The sequence below is a fragment of the Anser anser genome (assembly GCF_964211835.1).
Source record: "Anser anser genome assembly, chromosome: 2".
NCBI lineage: Eukaryota > Metazoa > Chordata > Aves > Anseriformes > Anatidae > Anser > Anser anser.
Window position 1 is genome coordinate 116,628,149 of NC_139721.1, and position 18,822 is coordinate 116,646,970.

General features: G+C 42.7%; 1 protein-coding gene across 3 annotated transcripts in view; it reads left to right on the forward strand.

The window, feature by feature from the left end:
• LOC310894634 (C-C chemokine receptor type 5-like) overlaps positions 1 to 17,393 on the forward strand; it is a 27,036-nt gene extending 9,643 nt beyond the window's left edge. The window contains exons 1-5 of one of the 3 annotated variants that reach the window (XM_083825022.1): positions 196 to 2,199; positions 3,309 to 3,376; positions 8,273 to 8,371; positions 12,139 to 12,291; positions 13,653 to 17,393. In XM_083825022.1, the coding sequence (XP_083681148.1) occupies positions 13,664 to 14,734 (1,071 nt within the window). In that variant the 5' untranslated portion in view covers positions 196 to 2,199; positions 3,309 to 3,376; positions 8,273 to 8,371; positions 12,139 to 12,291; positions 13,653 to 13,663 and the 3' untranslated portion in view covers positions 14,735 to 17,393. Of the gene's footprint in view, positions 1 to 195; positions 2,200 to 3,308; positions 3,377 to 8,272; positions 8,372 to 12,138; positions 12,292 to 13,652 lie in introns of those variants that run through there. The other 2 variants (XM_083825021.1, XM_083825023.1) reach the window with 2 other exon arrangements.
• The last annotated feature ends 1,429 nt before the right edge of the window (positions 17,394 to 18,822 follow it).

The following is an 18,822-nucleotide window of genomic DNA, read 5'->3' on the forward strand; positions in this document are numbered from 1 at the left end:
GTCTTCATTGCAGCTTTGCAATGAGACAAGCAAGGCATTAATATGCTGTAGGTAGCTTTATTGCAGATTGTGCATCTTAACAAGTCAGGTGGGGCTGCGGCATGGTGTAGCTGCAGGCCAGGTAGCTCCAACATAAGGTAGCAAGACTTCAAGCAGTCTGGCCACAGCAGGACGGAGCTACCCATGGGGAAGGTTTAACAAGATCCCAGGCTCTGTGAAAGAGGGCAAATCACCTTGGCAGAGAGGTGGGGAGAATTTTTGTGTACAAAATACACAGACATTTTGACACAAATATTCCATAACTCAAGATCTGCAGGGAAAAGCATTGAGATGATGATGCAATATGTATGTAAGAGCTAGAGAAGTAGGCAGAGATTCAGGAACTGTGTGATGAACTAGAAGTAAGTTAAGAAAATGGCAGGGCACCCTAGGACTATAATTAGAGCAAAGAAACTGACTCAAGGAAAAACCACTGCAAGTGCTTGGGAGGCATCCGACCCTCTCTGGGGACATATTGAGGGGGAAAAAAGCAAGCATTTGAGAGAATGTGCAAGTAGCACCAGAAAACGAAAGATTCAAGACCCTGTGAACGCGAGAAGTAAAATGTTGATTTAAAACAAATGTAGAACCGCTATACGGAAATTGTTAGAAGTTCAAAACATTTGGCACCGAACTTCTTACGAGATAGCATGTCGACTGGGTGTTATATTCCACATGGCATGCTTATGAAAGGAATCTCCATGTGTCTTTGACAAATATCTGCGCACAGCCCCCAACCCAATCAAACAGATTAGTTAGATATGGGACAGGACAGATCCCAACTTTTCTGCTGGGACATGCTGGTGCCACACATTCAGAAGCACGTGGGGAGGAATTCCCCACACAGCAAAAGGTAATTGTGCTGACTGTCAGGCCACTGGCAGACTTCCTAAAGGGCAAAAGGAAATGTAGAAAAAGTGCATATATGGTATCAGTGAGTGCTAAGCAGTACTCAGAACCAACCACCGGATTTATTACCACTGGCATTGGTTGGTCTGTGGCAAACAGAAGCAGTGAAACTTCTGGTAACCAGTGCATGGGGGTGTTCCTGTTTTATGACTTTCTTATTTGATAACCCAACTGTGACCTTATGTGTACATATCTTACATAAAATAAAGGTAAATGGAGTGTAAAGGAAGAGAAGTAAATGAAAATGGACAAATATGGAAAAGTAGTGGCAAAAATTGTGAGGATGACTTTATTAGTCTTAACGGAGCCTAATAAAGTAATAGCCAGAGTAACAGGAAGATCAGAGTACAAATACTTCAACGTATTCAGAATGTTAAAAGATTTAGGCAAATAACAGGGACTTTCAGTTAAGAAGCTCCAAAATAAATATCACTTCTTCCAGTGAAAATTATAACAGGGCTAAATGCAAAGAACATAATGATAAATTCATACAGCATCTTGTTCAAGTTAACAAAAAAGAAAGAAATGAAGTGACAGGTGAATGACATGATGCTGATTAGGTTAAACAGCACAGCAGATGGATACTGCTGCATTTTGAAGTTTAGTTTTACAGCTGTTTTCAACTGCTGGTACCTACTGACCTTCCAGTGGCTACTGTGGTTACTGTGACCTGAGAAGGACTGCATCTTTGTACAGTATAGAAAAAAAAAGTAAGACAGCAGGGGAAATAAAAACAAACCAGTAAATTCTGGTGCATTGAGAATACAAACAACAATTAGCTAGGCCAAAACAAGTAAGGATGTTTGCCTAGAAATAAGAGTCAAAGGCATTGCTTTGTACCCACATTCTGGTGACGCTTGCCTATTAGGAGCTGTATATCATTCTGAAAATGGCATGGTTGGGAAAAGTTTGTATAATAGCTGAGCAGTTTTTTAATTACCATGACAGTGACAGTAATCTCAGTTTGAGTGTTTTAAGTCTGCAATGACTGATCCTGGAAGGTGGGGCCCACCACTGAACTGGAGGAGGGTGGCAGTAGCAGATACACAGGCTGATATGCAAAACTGCACCAACCTTCAAGTGGCAGTCACCTTTGCAGAATTGTCTACAAGGTTGTGCCAGCAGGACAATCAGCATACAACAATAGCAACACAACCCATCCCAATACCAGATTTTTTGAATGCAGTGGAAACCAAGTGGATGGGAGTGAAGAAGTCACCTGGACATTACTTCCTGGGACACTACCATGAGGTATGCATGATTATAGACTATATATAATTATATGCTAATCTTTGGCATTCTGAAGTGTTTTCTGATTCCTGGTGTATACCTTGTCATTGCACCGATTCTCTCCATTCTTTCTGTGACCTGGTTTTCACTGAGAAGAAATTTGGTGTGTGATCTTCCCAGCCTGGCTGACCAAAGGTCCAGGACATACATGCGTACTGAGGAGTACTCCTGGCTCGCAGTTTAGCTAGCCACAAACAGCACCTCTAGACAGAGAATTTATGTACTGTAAATGCAACTGGAAGCAGCAAAATGTGAGAATTAAAAGGCTGTGTAAAAATGGGGTTCTCTGCTGAAAATTTTTGGGATGTATAGCTATGACCAAAAAGTAAAATCTACTGCACTACTTTTTAATTTAATTAATTAATTAATTAATTTATTTATTTATTTTTAATGTAAACTAGGGTGGAACACATCAGAAGTCTGGATAAAAACAGTAGAAGGAAGCAATGTTCTCTTCCTTGCTATATCAGGAAGCATAGCTAGATCAGCAACAGCAACTCAGGGAAAGCCCAAACAAAAATAATACCATAGCAATTAAATTAGTATGTGCTGCAATTAATAATTTCAAGATTTATAATAGAGAAACAAACAGAAAACAGATTAGTATTAGGAAAAAAAAACACAAAACAACAACAAAAAAACCTACCTTGATTTCACTGCCAATAAACAACATTGCGAAGAAGCAGTAATCCAGATTAAAAATGCTTGTGTCTCCTAGAGGTTTTTTATTTTATTTTATTTTATTTTATTTTATTTTATTTTATTTTATTTTATTTTATTTTATTTATTTATTTTAATCCAGCTTCCTCTAATTTGTGAAATGGGTAAAGTATTGTGGTTCTTCTGTTTACTAGTCTCCATAGCAGAAGTCCATGGCAGAATTTGGTACGTAATGTTTGTCCCCATTTTCCTCAAAAGTTTACATCTAACAAGTGTAAGGGCCTTTTCTCTTAAGAATTTTGCTGACTTCCTTCTTCCTGCTTTTCAGTTTTACATTGTTAAGTTTTTATTTGGGGGATCCTCACTGATAATTTTGGGTAAGATTAGATATACTTTATCTCATTTCTTAGATGGTGTAATTGAACAGTGACCACAAAATGAAAGTCAAAAGAACTTGTGAGCCTGAAAGAAAAAGCTGGTAAGAAAACAAACAAACAAACAACCCAACAACTAAGTAGTTTCTGCTACTTGGATGTCTTTATTCAGCCTCTCCAAAAAAAGAACAAAAACATTTAATTCACTGATCTTTTACTGATTACTGGGCATATACGCTCATGCTACCCTAATTTAATTTGGAAGCAGATTTTGTTGATACAAGAAACACAATGAGGTCTGATGGGGGGAACATATGGAAAAGGAATTGCATCAGGTCTGTGTACACATCTTCATTAGACCTCTCCTGCAGATGGAAAGGATGATCTGCATTTGCTGGAGCTGTAGCCTTTGATAAGAGTGTTATGCACTGTAGTATCATGTATCTCTAAGAAAGGTGTCTGCCATTCTGCCGTAGGTCTTTTTTTTCTGCAGTCTATTAGCTGCATTTTCAAATTTCTGTACCCTTAATTCTGTCTGATGACATTTGTGTGTCACACTGGTATGTGTGCACCTATTATGTGTCCTAGCAGACACAGGACAGTTGCAGGCTTCTCATAAATGGTGGCATCTCCTTGTGGAAATGCCATACTACTGAGTTACTGGATACCTTAGTGTGATAGCCTGATGACCGTCAGGATGAACGATACAATAAGTCACTGGACAGAAGAGACTGATGAATGCAATTTGAATTGACGGGGTACATGGCTGCACACCTGCAGAGTACATCAGCTTGAGCCCCGCAGGTGAGGAATGAAACCCACTACTATTCCAGGAATGTCTTTATGAAGTAAATGAGTGTCATGCCACTAAACATAACTCCTAGTCGTCTCTGCAAGTAAAACCATCATAGGTAACATCCCAAGCCATACCAAACCACTTACCATTCCTTTTATTTTTGAATAGTAGCTTCAGTTTTGTGGTAAAATGCTGAGGTTCGATGAGGTTCACCTGTAGGTGAAGATTCTTAAAATCTGTAGCTCATGGCAATCTGCAGTGCACTTTTTCAAACAGTTGCTGGGCAAGGAATTGAGAATAGAACTGGAAAACTGAGAAAATCTGACTTGTAGCAATGGATGTGCTACTTGAATTGGCCATACCTCAGTGCTGATGCACACTAGCTGGAGGCAGTTTGAAGGCAGCAGGGAGGAGGAGGCCATGCAGCAGGAAGATGGCCGGTCCCAGGCTGGTGTGATGGAGCTTTGGAGTGGATGGGAAGTCAGGTCCTGCAGGGGCACATTGACAGCTACTGAGGAAAGCAGGGCAGAGGAGAGGGAGACAAAAAAAGGTATTGTCCTAACAGCATCAAGGAACAGCACAACACCAAGATAGGGCCCCAGAAGCAGGCGAACAGCACGAGGGGCCTGGACTACAGCCACACAGAAGATCTGATCAAATCTGAGTTCCCGGAAGCCCTGCTTATCTGGGATCAAATCTGACTTTCCAGAAGCCCTGTTTATCTGGAGTAGGTGTAGAGCTAACTGAACATCTCCTGTAGGCACTGATAATAAAGTCTCAGCCCAGCCACCCACTGCCAGGGTGTGTCTGTGGTTTTGGGCCACCAAGTGTCATAGCTATTCAACCTCTCTGTGGAGGACCTCTCGTCCACCTTTAGGGCCCAGCTGGTGAGGGTTGTGAGGCATCAGAACAGGCTGCTCAGGGTAGTAATTGAGTCCTCATCCCTGTGGGTATTTAAAAGATGTGCAGATGTGGTGCTGAGGGACGTGGTTTAATGGTAGACTTGGCAGTGCTAGGCTAGCATTTGGACTTGATGATCTGAGAGATCTTTTCCAACCTAAGTGGTTCCGTTTCTATGATCCTACGATTATTGTGAAAGTGCATTTCAGAATCAAAAATTTGATGAAAAACAGACAAGTCCAACAACAGGTTTGAGACTGTTGCCCTTCTTCATATAGAGTGAGATCACGAAAGGTTTTAATGCCCTTAGCAGGTTAAGTAACATGTAATAGACAGTGCTCAGTGGGGACAACAAAGCAGGGCAAACAATGAGTCAGACTTCAAAAATAAGTTCTAAAAATGACTGTTAATTTTAATAGGTAGACTGCTTACAAATTATGCATTGAAAACTTAATTTTTTACAATACCTTTTTTGAGAATTATAAGAAATCATGATTAAAGTGTCTGTTTTTCTCAAATTTCAATAAAGTACTAAAGATATGTTGGAAAAGATTATGTAAGGAGCAAAGCATAAACTAGTGCTAATATGTTGTGACAAAAATATAGTCAGTATAGCCAGAGCTTGTAAAAAAAAAAATAGCATCATTGGACAAGTGAGATTGTTTATATAACGAGAGACAACTCATTAGAAGATGAAGACTGTGAAGTGAAATTCCTTTCAGGGCATGGCCTTTCACGTTTTTTTCTAGGACTCTCATCATTCCATGCTCGCCACCTCACATGATCAAGTGCAGCAGCTGTGCAGGTACAGGTTCACTGGTGGAGAACTAAGGAGGCTTTGGTGTGGTCTTACCTTGTCCTCCTGGTGTGAGGTGATGCTGTGGCTGTAAATCTGTGCCACGGTCTGGCGGTGAGCATGCACTCACGCTATATAGGTGGCTGCTGTCTGCTCATACAATTTTGATCTGAGATCTCCCTTGAGCTGTAAAGTGACACCATATTTAGGACATGTAAATCATGCCCCCATCTGGTTATGACAAAACACTGAACTGACCACTTCCCCATTCCATTACTACTACTTTTAATTAGACAGTAAGAAATCAAACAGAAAAGGATTGGAATGAACAGATGTTCAAGCTAAGAAATATAAATCCACCTCTAGTGACTGAGGCTTGGATGAAATTTTGCATGTGGTTAAGATATTTCTTTGCTGCCTCAGGCAGTGTTTCCTGCATCTTTTTGTCACCACTGTCAGGGACAGGATTATGGACTACAGCCTGAAAGTTGAGCTCAGTCTGACGCGCTCCCATATTTCAGTAAGGGAACTGATATATTTTCTTCCATTTTCCCTCTTTTTCGTCAGTGAAGAGATGTAGGAATCTTCAAGCATGATTTGAGTCAGCCAAGTCTGACAGCAATTTAGGACCGTGATATAGGCGTAGTGGAAAAATTTTAAAGAGCAGCTCCTTGCACTGACTGTATAGGGGGTCTAATATCAAGTAAGGTACTGGGAATATAATCTGAGAATATACTGCAGCAGCCATTCATTTTGATGCTAAGATACCAGCCCTCCAAGAGCTCATTGGAAAAGTGATGAAGGAAGAGAAAAAAAAATATTAATTTTATGGAATAAAGACCTCGATCAGTCCTTCAAGCAAAGAAGGGTTGAAAAGGAACACATGTTGAGCTTTTCTCTTTTTACTCTCCCCCCCAGTCTGAGATGTAACTCAGAAGTTGTGATTCCCTTGACTTCCATGAAGGAAATGCAGCACCCTGCCCTGTGATTTCAGCTGGGATAGGGTTCCTTGTCTTCCCAGTAGCTGGTATGGAGCTGGGTTCTGGATTTCGGATGACAGTGATGCTGATAACACGCCGATCTTTCAGTTGTTGCAGAGCACTGCTTACACAGAGTCAAGGACGTTCCAGCTGCCCATAGCGCCCTGGAGCCAGGAGGCTGCGGGTGCACCACGAGCTGGGAGGGGACGCAGCCAGGACAGCTGGCCCAAACCGGCCAGAGCCATGCCCCATACCGCATGGGGTCGTGCTCAGCAATAACAGCTTGGAGGGAGTTGTCTGGGGGCTGACGCTGCTCTGTGTCTGGCTGGGCATCAGTCAGCGAGTAGTGAGCAATGGCATTGTGCATCACCTGTTCTGTGTATTCTTTTATCTTTATTATTATTTTCTTCCCTTCATTTTCTGTCCTATTAAGTTTTTTTTATCTCAACCCATGAGTTTTTCGCTCTTTTTTTTTCAATTCTCCCCCACCGTGGGAGGCAGGGGAGTAAGTGAATGTTTGTGTGGTGCTTAGCTGTCTGGGTTGAACCACAACACATCCAAAGCAAGACATTTCCATGTAGCATTTTAAAATCTTTTGAGGATACTACGGACCGAGTGTGGGAAAGAGATCCCTTTAGGGTCTTCATGAGGTTGATTGGATAAGATACTCTAGAAACCTTAAAAGAAAGGGTCAAGGATGTCAAGGGGAGGCAGGGGTTTGTAATTTATTAGGTATTTACTCAGGTCTTCTCTCTCGGGGGTTCTCAGACATCTGATTAGGCACCATCTCTCACTTGCTTTCTCTGTCCTGTTCCTCCCTCCTGTGTGGTTTCTCTGATGTCTAAGAAGGATCCAAAAAGCTACCCAGCTACTCACAGGGCAGACTTAGTTTAACTCTGTCTAAAAGTCACAGGAATCAACCACAGTGACATACGTGGACAAGGACAAAGAAATCACATTTTATCAGGCTTTTATGAAGCTTAATTCTATTGAGTAATAGTGCTGTTTTAATAGGTCAGACACACTATACAGACTAAGTCAAAGTTCAAAAGACTAGTTTTGAGAAAAACTGAATATATCAAATCTGCTAAAATATAAGAACTGCAGCTCAGAGCAAACCAACACAAAGCACAGGGAACTTTGTGGATATAAATGAATAAAGGTGTATTCTAATTTCTACACTTTTGTTAAGGGACAAATGTCATAAAAGAAATAAACGATAGAGAAATGTAAAGGGATGAATTTCATGTAAACTGTTTTTGACTCAGAGGTCAGTTAAATGAGAAAGAAAACAATATAAAAACCTTTTTCTACAACTACAGCTGTAGATTGTGAAACCTTGAGTTCAGCTCCTAAGAGGATCCTCCACAAATTTCAACATCTCTTTGCACATCTCACAGAGTTAGAAAAGTAACATCTGATGACCCATTTTTAGAAAAAAGAGAACTGCTCCTTGATTTTTTTTTTTTAAATGAAAACAGATTTGCTTGCTAGAAGTTTTCAATCTGATACATCCTTCTTCATGCAGGAAGAGGTGTTTTCAACCTTCTTCTAGTGAGTAACAAATCGGATAAGCGTTACTCTCGATGTACTGATCCAAGCCATCACTTGCACGATGAGATATATGGTAAGTCATCTTTCCTTTTTTTTTTTTTCCCCCACCTCTGCATTTAGTAGTTGTTTAGGTACTTTAATGACTGAGGTGAAAAAAAAAACCACTTTTTGAATCTTGACAGTGTACTCAACATTAAAAAATGCCCTGGGGAAACTAATAGGATATGTTAAATGGAATATCCTATTTTTAAAGGACAGAACTGCTAGAAGAAACAAATCTCTACAGGTTGATTGGGTATGAAATGTAATGGAATATGGCTCTTTGATTAACAGATTACACATGAACATTTCTTTTATTTGAAGATGATATATCATGATGGAAATTTGGATTTTAAAACTGTGAATGCAAAGATAAAACATCTTATCTGAGTGAAGAGTACTTATTTCCTTTATAGGATGTGCAGGAGTACTTATTTCCCTTACAGAAAATCTGATATATTTTAAATGCTCTGCCTCATGGAACCTGTTTACGTGCAGCACAGCTTAGCATTTTACCTCCATTCACTGCACCTTTTCCATTGTTATCATTTTAAAGTATGGTGCAAATGAACTGAAACTAGTTTTAATAAAATTTTTGTCTCTTTAAAAACAGAGAGCTCTGACCTGAAACTCAGTATGAAACAGTGACATACAGTTTTGCTCAGCTTGCCTATGGAGAGCATTTATCTTGAAAACTGCATGACTAGTAGTTTCAACCAAAACAACAGAATTTTTACAAGAGACTGCAGTTTCTAGAAGTATTGCATGTATCTAAGCTCTATTCAAAATAATACAGACCTTTTTTTGAAATATTCTTTCTTCAGAGATCTTCCAGGATGATCTTTGTTTTTCTCCCACTATTAGGAAACACAGGCCCGGTCAGATATTTCTAATTAGGTAGGCAAGCCCGGTCAGTTAATGCAGTGAAGCATTCCGACAGCAGCCAACACCATTACCTAAAACAGTGAGACTATAGGATTAAGCACAAAACCACTTGGCAGTTCCTTTTTCCATTTTCCATATTAGCATCTGTAGCTTCCACTGTCAGCATAAACTGAATACTACACACAATTCGGCATAATAAATACTTTTGCAGAGAGAGGCTTCTTAAGCAAAGGCTAGGCTCAGTTAGCGGAAAGAACCACTCAGACAGGAGACCACAATTTAAGCATGCAAAAGGGGTTGAAAGGAGGAAGATATAAGAAACAGGAAAGATATGGTTCTCATTCCAAGACTGCAGAGGAATGAAAGAGGAGGGAATGCACTGAGAAGGCAGTTAGCAGGAAGAAGGGGCTGCCATGAAAGGAACTGCTGCAGTAATATTGAGATAGCATTTTGCAATAATATTTGCATGAGCCCTACCAATCAATCACATACTTATAAAATCCCACTCCGGGTTTATGACTCAGTTGCTTTTCATAGCCACGTTTATGTATGAGCATCATGCAGGTGTAAAAATGATCAAGATCCAGAGTTAACAGGCTGAGAAATAACCCCCCCTAAGCGCTGCTGAATGCAGGACATGCTCCCAGCCCCCTGATGCGGTTAGCGGCCTCCTGCCTGCTTTGTGGTTGCAACTGTTCTTCTGGGCTGTGGTTTCAAACCCTTCCACCATGGGAGAGGAGAACACACACTTGTACAACGCCTGGCTTCTGCCCAGCAGGACAATCTCCTCATTTTCAGCAACTGCTGATGCTCTTACCAGTTGCTAGCCAGACTAGCAAGGAGGGTCAGACTGGCCTTGGTCCCAGGACGTGCTGGGGTTGGCACGGTTGTGCAGCCAGTCCCTCATCCCACAGCCCCTGTGCACAGTGGAAGGACAAACTGGAAATGGGGATACTTAGCTATAAGCAGTACCAGGGACTTATATAGTTACGGCATGCAACACAGATCAAAATGAAAGGAGTCTTAAGTATTTGTGCAGTGCTCAAGTCTTGGCATGTTTTCGAAATAAAGAAGGTAATGCTTTGGACCAAGAATTCCTTTACGAAGGTGCTTGTTGTTTTTTTTTTTCTTTTTAAAAAAAGAAAAGTTTCTGAAAGTACTTAAAAAATTTAAACCCTTAGAGACTTTCAAATCTACTTATTTACTGTCAATACACCTGAGCCACAGCCACTTCCTTTACCAACAAAACCATGATCTCAGTATCGTAATGATAATGTAGTTAGTATGGCTGTGGAAAAAACCTGTTTCACAGAGGTCATCACAACTGCCTGAAAAACAGTTTTTGAGGATTTTGACAACACTTACTGTCTCCCCAAGAAGTTTTATCTTGGTAAAGCTGGCACCCAACTTGTTAAAACTTGCCAATTTTCTTTTATTCCTTGTTCTCCAGAAGCAAACTTTTTTCCAAACTTTACATGTCAAAGCAATACCTCAACATGAGCATTCTCAATCTTGATACAGTGGCAGCAGTTAACAGCCAGACTGGGGAAGAAAACGAGGAAGGGATGGGGGAAGGTCTGCAAGTGCAATACGTCCTTTTGTTTGGAAGGTGCAGACTTTGCTCCAATAAGGCTTCCCCCTTTTTGGAGGGATTCATGTCTGCACTATTCTGTAACAGAATTGCCATAACAAGCTGGCAGCTCAGGAGAGACTCAGATCCTCATTTTTAAGGTCACAGCAATGTGGACAAAGACCTACCAACCAGCCCCTTCTCCAAGACCTAGGTTTAGCTAAATTATGCATTTAGATGAAAAATAAGGTGAGGACATTAGCATTTTGAATGAACTGTTCTTACAACAGAAAATACTCCTTTCACCCAAACAGTTCTCTCTAGACTCAAGATGTTTCAGTGATATCACATAGTGTAAATCAGAATGGATGACTGAGAGCTTCTAGAAAAAAGCAGACCAGCAGCCTGCCTCAGTGTCACTCCAACCACGGGCTGAGCTCTTCAGCTACATCTAGTCTTGCAGAACTCGAGTGCAGGGAGTTCTATGAAGTGATGTTTTTGACAATGTGGTGTCTACAAAAGACATCTGCAGTCACACAAGCCTACCTCTCCACTGGAAAAAAAGTGCACAGCGAGGCTGCAAACAGGAAAGGAGCAATCACGACTGCATTACGCGAGTGGTCAGAGATGACACAGCAAGTAGGGGCAGGCGCAGGACCTGAAGATTTCTGTTTCAGAAGCAGTCTGCTGCCTTGTCAAGAGAACAGGCATCGTTCTGCCATGAAAATGCAACGCCTGATGAAAGCAGTCATCGTGATACCTCCCCGCCCCCCCATAAAAAGTGTAGCTATTTTCCCAAATGGCAAGTAACTCTAGTTGAGTGGCTACCAAATGCATCAATTTCCCCACTTAGTGACTGGGAAGCACATTACGTCCCTCTTACAACTGTCTTCACAAAACCCTATTCCCAGTTCCTCACAGGACATGCAGAAATTCTTTTGTTCTCCCCAGCCAAAATCAGCCCTTGCACTTCCTCAATTTCTGTCGCCTCACTGGCAATAGTCACTAACAAAGGAGGAAGGACAATATCAAGCAACAGATACACATCAAGAACTGTTAGTGCACCCTCACAGTAACAGCCATATCTGCTGTTTGTCTTTGTGCTCTCTCAAAGACACATAGCCAACCTAAACTTCAGAGCTACTGAATCATGACTGTTAAAGATCAGCTGAAACAAGGAATCAAAACTTCTTTATTCCCTGAGCACCATGGAGGTTTTTAAGTTGTCAGGAGGAATGTTGCAGGAGATGCAGGTGTTATATGCCATGCTGACAGCAACTGAAACCATTTATACCATTTGAGAGGGCGTCGCCTACCAGTTCTTTCTATTGTGATTTTCCCTGCAGGTCATCAACTGAGTGTGCCCAGCATAGCCCACACAAGACAGGGCTCCACAACATTTTTATTCCAGAGTTACTGAAGACCAGGCCAGTTTCATGGACCCGGCCTGACCAACACCCTGCAGACCAACACCGCCAACTTGCTGCTTCCCCAGCTGGGTACGTTTAGCTCCCCTTGCCAAGGGGCGTTTCTACACCACCACTGACCCCATTCCCAGAGCCCTCAAGGCTTGAAACCATGACTAACCTGAACGAGCAGTGGTCACTTAGGTTTTACCGGTGCCAGAGGGCCCTTGTGGGCCTACACCTACACCTCCCTGCTGCCTCCTCTTCCTTGGGTGAGGCTGCAGAAGGGGCTGGCAAATTGAGGAAGTGGCCAGGTCCTGTCACTGTGTTTCACTGTATTGGGTTTACGTGGCAAGGGCTTGGTAGCAGGATGGCTTCTGTGAGCAGAGCCCAGCAGTTGCCCCATGTCAGATCAGAGCCAACTCCAGCCGGCTCCAAAAGGGACCCGCTGCTGGCCAGAGCTGAGCCAGTGAGCGATGCTGGGTAGGCCTCTGGGAGAGCAGATTTAAGAAAGAAAAAAACTGCTGTGTGACAGCAGCTGGGAGAGAGGAGTGAGAAAATGTGAGAGGAAAAACCCTGCAGCCCCCAAGGTCAGTGCAGCAGGAGGGCAGGAGGGGCTCCAGGCAGGCAGCAGCAGTTCCCCTGCGGCCTGTGGAGAGGCCCCTGGTGGAGCAGGCTGTCCCCCTGCAGCCCATGGGTCCCACACGGAGCAGATCTCCACGCTGCAGCCCCCCCGTGGAGGAGCCCCCGGTGGAGCAGGTGGATGTGGCCTGGAGGAGGCTGCGGCCCATGGAGAGCCCCCGCAGGAGCAGGCCCCGGGCCGGAGCTGCAGCCCGTGGAGAGGAGCCCACGCAGGAGCAGGGGTCTGGGGGGAGCTGCCGCCCGTGGGGGACCCGTGCTGGAGCAGTTTGCTCCTGGGGGATGGACCCCGTGGTACGGAGCCGTGTGGGAGCAGTTCTTGAAGAGCTGCTGCCTGTGGGCAGCCCCCGCAGGCTCAGTTCGGGAAGGACGGCATCCCGTGGGAGGGACCCCACGGGGAGCAGGGGCAGGGAGTGACTGAGAAGGAGCAGTGGACACAAAGCGTCAGGGACTGACCGCAGCCCCCAGTCCCTGTTACCCTGCGCCACTCGGAGGGAGGAGATCGAAGAGGGTGGATGGGGGGAAAGTGGTTTTGGCTTGCTTTTAGTTTCTCACTTTGCAAGTCCACTAGTGATAGGTAATAAATTATATTAATCTGCCTACACTGAGGCTGTTTTACCTGTGGCAATAATTGCTGGTGACCTTCCTCGAGCGCTTTCCATTGTATTTTCTCCCCCTTTCGCTTTGAGGACGGGGAGTGAGAGAGCGGTTGTGGTGGAGCTCAGCTGCCCAGCTGGGTAAAACCACTGCATTCAATCCCTTGACTGCCAAGCTTGCAGTTTCCTGCAGTTAACCACCCTTCTCTTCCTTTCCAGACCAACACACCATGGAAAACGATACCGTGGGCTTCCTTGACATGGCTACAACAACAGAATTTGACTACGGCGATTCAGCACCATGCACGGGGACTGAAGAAAAGCACTTTGCAGCCAATCTTCTGCCACCGCTTTATTCTTTGGTGGTAATATTTGGCCTCACAGGCAACATGCTCGTTGTCCTCATCCTGATAAAATACAAGAGATTGAAGAGCATGACTGACATCTACCTGCTCAATCTGGCAATTTCTGATTTGCTGTTTATATTTTCTCTTCCTTTTTGGGCCTATTATGCTGTTCATGACTGGATTTTTGGGGAAGCGTTGTGCAGAATTCTCTCAGGTGTCTACCTCCTTGGCTTCTACAGCGGCATCTTTTTCATAATCCTGTTAACCATAGACAGGTATCTGGCCATAGTGCACGCAGTGTTTGCTTTGAAAGCGAGGACAGTTACCTATGGCATCCTCACCAGCATTGTCACTTGGGCTGTTGCTATGTTTGCCTCTGTTCCTGGGATAGTATTTCACAAAACTCAGAAGGAAAATTCACGGTATACGTGCAGTGCTCATTACCCATCAGATCAGAGAAATGTATGGAAGCAATTCCTGACCTTAAAAATGAACATCCTGGGACTTGTTATTCCAATGTTAATTATGATCTGCAGCTACACACAAATTATTAAGACATTACTGCAATGTAGGAATGAGAAGAAACATAAAGCAGTCAGGCTTATTTTTATCATCATGATTGTCTACTTTTTCTTCTGGGCACCATATAACATTTGTATTCTCTTGCGTGATTTTCAAGGTTCATTTTCCATCACTAGTTGTGAAGGCAGTGGGCAACTACACAAAGCAACCCAAGTGACAGAAACCATTTCGATGATCCACTGTTGTATCAACCCTGTGATTTATGCCTTTGCTGGAGAAAAATTTAGAAAATATCTTCATAGCTTTTTCCGAAAGCAAATTGCATCCCACTTTTCTAAATACTGTCCAGTTTTCTATGTTGACCCATCTGAACGGGCTAGCTCCACCTACACGCAATCTACTGGAGAACAAGAAGTTTCTGCTGCATTGTAATTTGTGCCTAGCAAAAAAGTGAAATTGACTTTTGTGAAATCAATTCTTGTGATAAAAGCCTGGAGAATCTGTTCTGGATATTAGCTCCAAAGCAGCTGCAAAAGATCACGACACACATATCTATCAAAGCTTGTATTTGCTCATACTAATGGATATTTGTACATAAATGAAAAGGATGTATCAAATTAGCTATCTAGATATGGTAATGTAGGATTCTGTAGCAAAAAAAAAAAAGCATGGTTTTTTTTTTTGTGAATGTAGTATAGTTTTTTACTACAGACACCAAAAACATATAAGGCTGAGGGTTTAAGCTAGCAGGCTCATAAACCGATATTTGAAATGAACTCGTGGTTAGAAATTGATATTGGTTTTTTGGAAACATCTCTTTGCTGTACTTTACACAAGTCACCTCACTCATTTAAACTCAGTCTTAATCCCATCTGGTTGTGTATCTCTCTAAATAATGCTAAATTACTGAGGTCTGTGATGAAGAATCTTTACAAGCGATATGGGAAAATATTATACATATAGAAAAGACTCCAGTATTATAGTGTGTATTTCCTTTGTGTATGGTTGAGTACTAACCCTTTGGGTTTTCCTCATATTATTCTAATAATAGTCTTTACTATTAAGTGTCACAAATAAGTGTCACTAAGTCAATTAAGACTTTGATATTACAGAATGCTCTATCAATCAACTGCTGTTTTATATGCTACTTGCATTAAAATAAGTACAATAGCCTGTCATTGATCAGCAAATCAATATGTTTACAGTATTTCAAAAATAAAGTATTACACATGGAGCTTTAACTAGGTTAGATCAAGTGCAGACAATTAGTTAATAGGGCTTTTTAGCTTCTTAGTGCAGTTATTTTGTTCGCCATTTTTCTGGCCTACATTAAGAAAAAAAAACTTTACAATGTGGCATTAATGCAGGTGTAAAGGCTGCAAAAACACAACAGCACTAGAGGTGTGAAAATGTTTTTTGAACAAGGTTGACCCAGATGTTTTTAAAGATAAGCATATGCTATAGACGTTTAAGGTGTCAAAACACACACACACACAAGTAAAGGGATTCACCGATCTAAAGAGCCAAGGGCATATACCATCTCTCTAGTTTTAGAAGCAGGTATCATTTAGGGGCAATGACGATTTTTTCTGTTTTTTGGGAGTTTTACAGAGAGCAACAGCTTCCATAATGCAAACAAAATTGGTAATACTGATGGCCAAATATGATTGGGTTTCCCCTTATAGTTCAGATCTGGTAAAGCACTTGAACACATAGAAAATGTGCTATTGATTTAATTAATAAATAATTTAATTAATAAAAGGCCAACTTGGTCTTTCCAGCATTTCTTACATTTCCCCGAATAGCTTTGGTTTTGGACAACTCTGGAGGCAGGAAAATCAGAGCGAATATTTTTATTGCTGTTCTTATCCAGTAGGGTAGTCTCTGTTTTCCAGCTCCTCTAGATAGCCTTTTAAGTATTTGCAAATAAATGTTTCAAAGAGTCCCAAAGAAATTTTACATTGCCAAGTGCATGCGAAAGCAGGAAGTGAAATAGGGAAATCTTTGCTTATCAGACCACTTAATTTAAGTTATTCTGTTTTGCCATATTAAGCACCACATTTGGACTACATCCACAAGGGAAATAGAACCATACTATGCCTTCTAATTCAGACGTTTTTTCAACTGCATACTCTTTTTTAAGATACTGCATCTATTTTTATAATTGGTATAAGTAGAAATCAGATAGTTTCAACATCAAATGACAAATATTTGCATTTCTTTTTTGAAGAGACAGGAAGCTACGTGCAGTAACTTTTAGCTAGGGTGGCCTTCCCCTCTCTCCCCCCCCTCCCCTTCTGTAATACTTCTTATAAAAATGTTTTCATATTTTATTCAGCTCTTGACAAGAACTTTTATTTGGATCCTAAGACACTTTAACGAGTTACTTGCTCTAGAAGGCTTGGGTGCCGAGCAAGGTATGTGTCTTGACCAGCCTTGCAGGAGCAAAGCACAGCTATCAAATGTGCAAGGGCGCACTGAGAAGCTTTTCTGAGAGATACGTCAAAAAGCAGCCCCAATCCTTTGCATTTCTCTCCTACAGCACAGATCTTTCCAAGGGACTAGTAGCTTCCAAAGGATAGAACTGGGAGATTTGTGGTGTAGCAGATTAGCAGCTTATCAAGAGTTTCCATGGCTTCACTGAGAACGGACCATGATTCAGCAAATGAAACAAGGCAGGTTTCAGCTACTGTAGTAAACTGTGATCGATATTGAAGGTGATAATGGAAAACAGTACTTGGTAGCACTGGTGGTGCATTCAGTTAAGGACTCTGCCAACAGGCTGCAACAATATTTAATTACGCAATCCATTAAAGTTGGTTAACTTTTGCGTGTTAGGCTTCTTGATCCTTTCTCCCTCCCACCTCCCCTTTTATAGAATAGCCCATAAGAATGAAAAAGGAAGAGAAATTCCTCTTCAAAACAGGTTGCTGTAATGCTGAAAGAGCGGGTGGGTCAAATTCAGGGTTTTACAAGTGGGCAAAGAACCAGCATCATTAAGTAATGCAGGGCCATCAGGACAACTTCAGTGTCCTTAACTGTTTGTCACTAGTAATCTATTAATAAACATGCTATTCTGTTTGACATTACATTTGGTTTTATTGGGACATGGGAGGAGCACTACTTCACAGATTGTTTATTAACTTACTCTGATCCTAGAAGATTAACGCTGTTTTTAAGATAAGAATACAGAAGAGTTTTTAGTACGTTTAATGTCGGCCCCTAGCGACCACAGAGATAACCTCGAGTAAATACCGGAGACTTGTGCCCACACCAAGTCTCTTCGGTTCTTAGGGCTACAGCGCCATCTTGGGGCCAACTGTAACGTTCAATGCTGCCATTTAAAAATTCACTAGCAAAAGTTTTGCTGCTTTCCTTATAAAGTATTAATTATTCTGAGAGGATCTTCTATCAAAGTGACTACCTCCGCTACGGGCAGCGTGCGAACGGCAGCAAGCCTTGGAGAACAGGAATGGCAAGGAAGAACGGAGGTCCATTGATTCATTGGGTGTTGTCTGCTTTTAATGAGTCAGGCAGGTGCGATAGCATGGTATGGGAGAGGCAAGGCTCGTTTTAGTTCCTGCACAAGTTTTGCATGTGCTCGTATCCGATTCCAGCCAGCTGCTGTGGAAGGACTGCCTTTTGCTTTCCTATGCATAGCCTGGAAGTCACAAAAATAAAATGGCTCTCCTCTACTGTCTACAGAAGGGTTGAAATTTAGCTGGGATCGGGATGATCACACTTCCAAGCCTCCCCCAGACCCTGCCAGCTGTGATATACCCCATGCACCCCATCAGAAGTTGGCAACACCACTACCCCAAACCTATTCCAAGTGAACCCCCTTAATAAACTTAAGGGTTTAGGGGGGAAGAGTATGTTCTGGAGGTGGGGAGCACCAGGGCTCGGACCCAGCCTTCCTTGTCCCCTCCTGTGTCAGCAGCAGCTGCCACACCTGGAGTATTGTGTCCAATTCTGGGCTCCTCAGTGCAAGAGGGACATGGAGCTCCTGGAGCGAGTCCAGAGGAGGGCTACAAAGATGATGAGAGGACTGGAGCACCTGTCATATGAGGACAGGCTGAGGAAACTGGGCCCGTTTAGCCTGGAAAAGAGAAGACTGAGGGGAGACCTCATTAATGTATGTAAATATCTGAGGGGAGGGTGTCGAGAGGATGGAGCCGGTCTCTTTTCAGTTGCGCCCAGCGACAGGGTAAGAGGCAACAGGCACAAACTGAAACACAGGAGGTGCCGGCTGGGTATGAGGGGGCACTTCTCTACTGTGATGGTGACAGAGCACTGGCACAGGTTGCCCAGAGAGGCTGTGGAGTCTCCTTCTCTGGAGATATCCAAAACCCGCCTGGACGCCATCCTGCACAGAGTGCTCTAGGTGACCCTGCTCGGCACTGGGGTTGGACTGGACGATCTCCAGAGCTCCCTCCCCACCCCGGCCATCCCGTGACTGTGTGACGGGAGAGGAGGGACACCCCGCCCCAGGGCGGCGCTAGCGCGGCCGTTACTCCCCA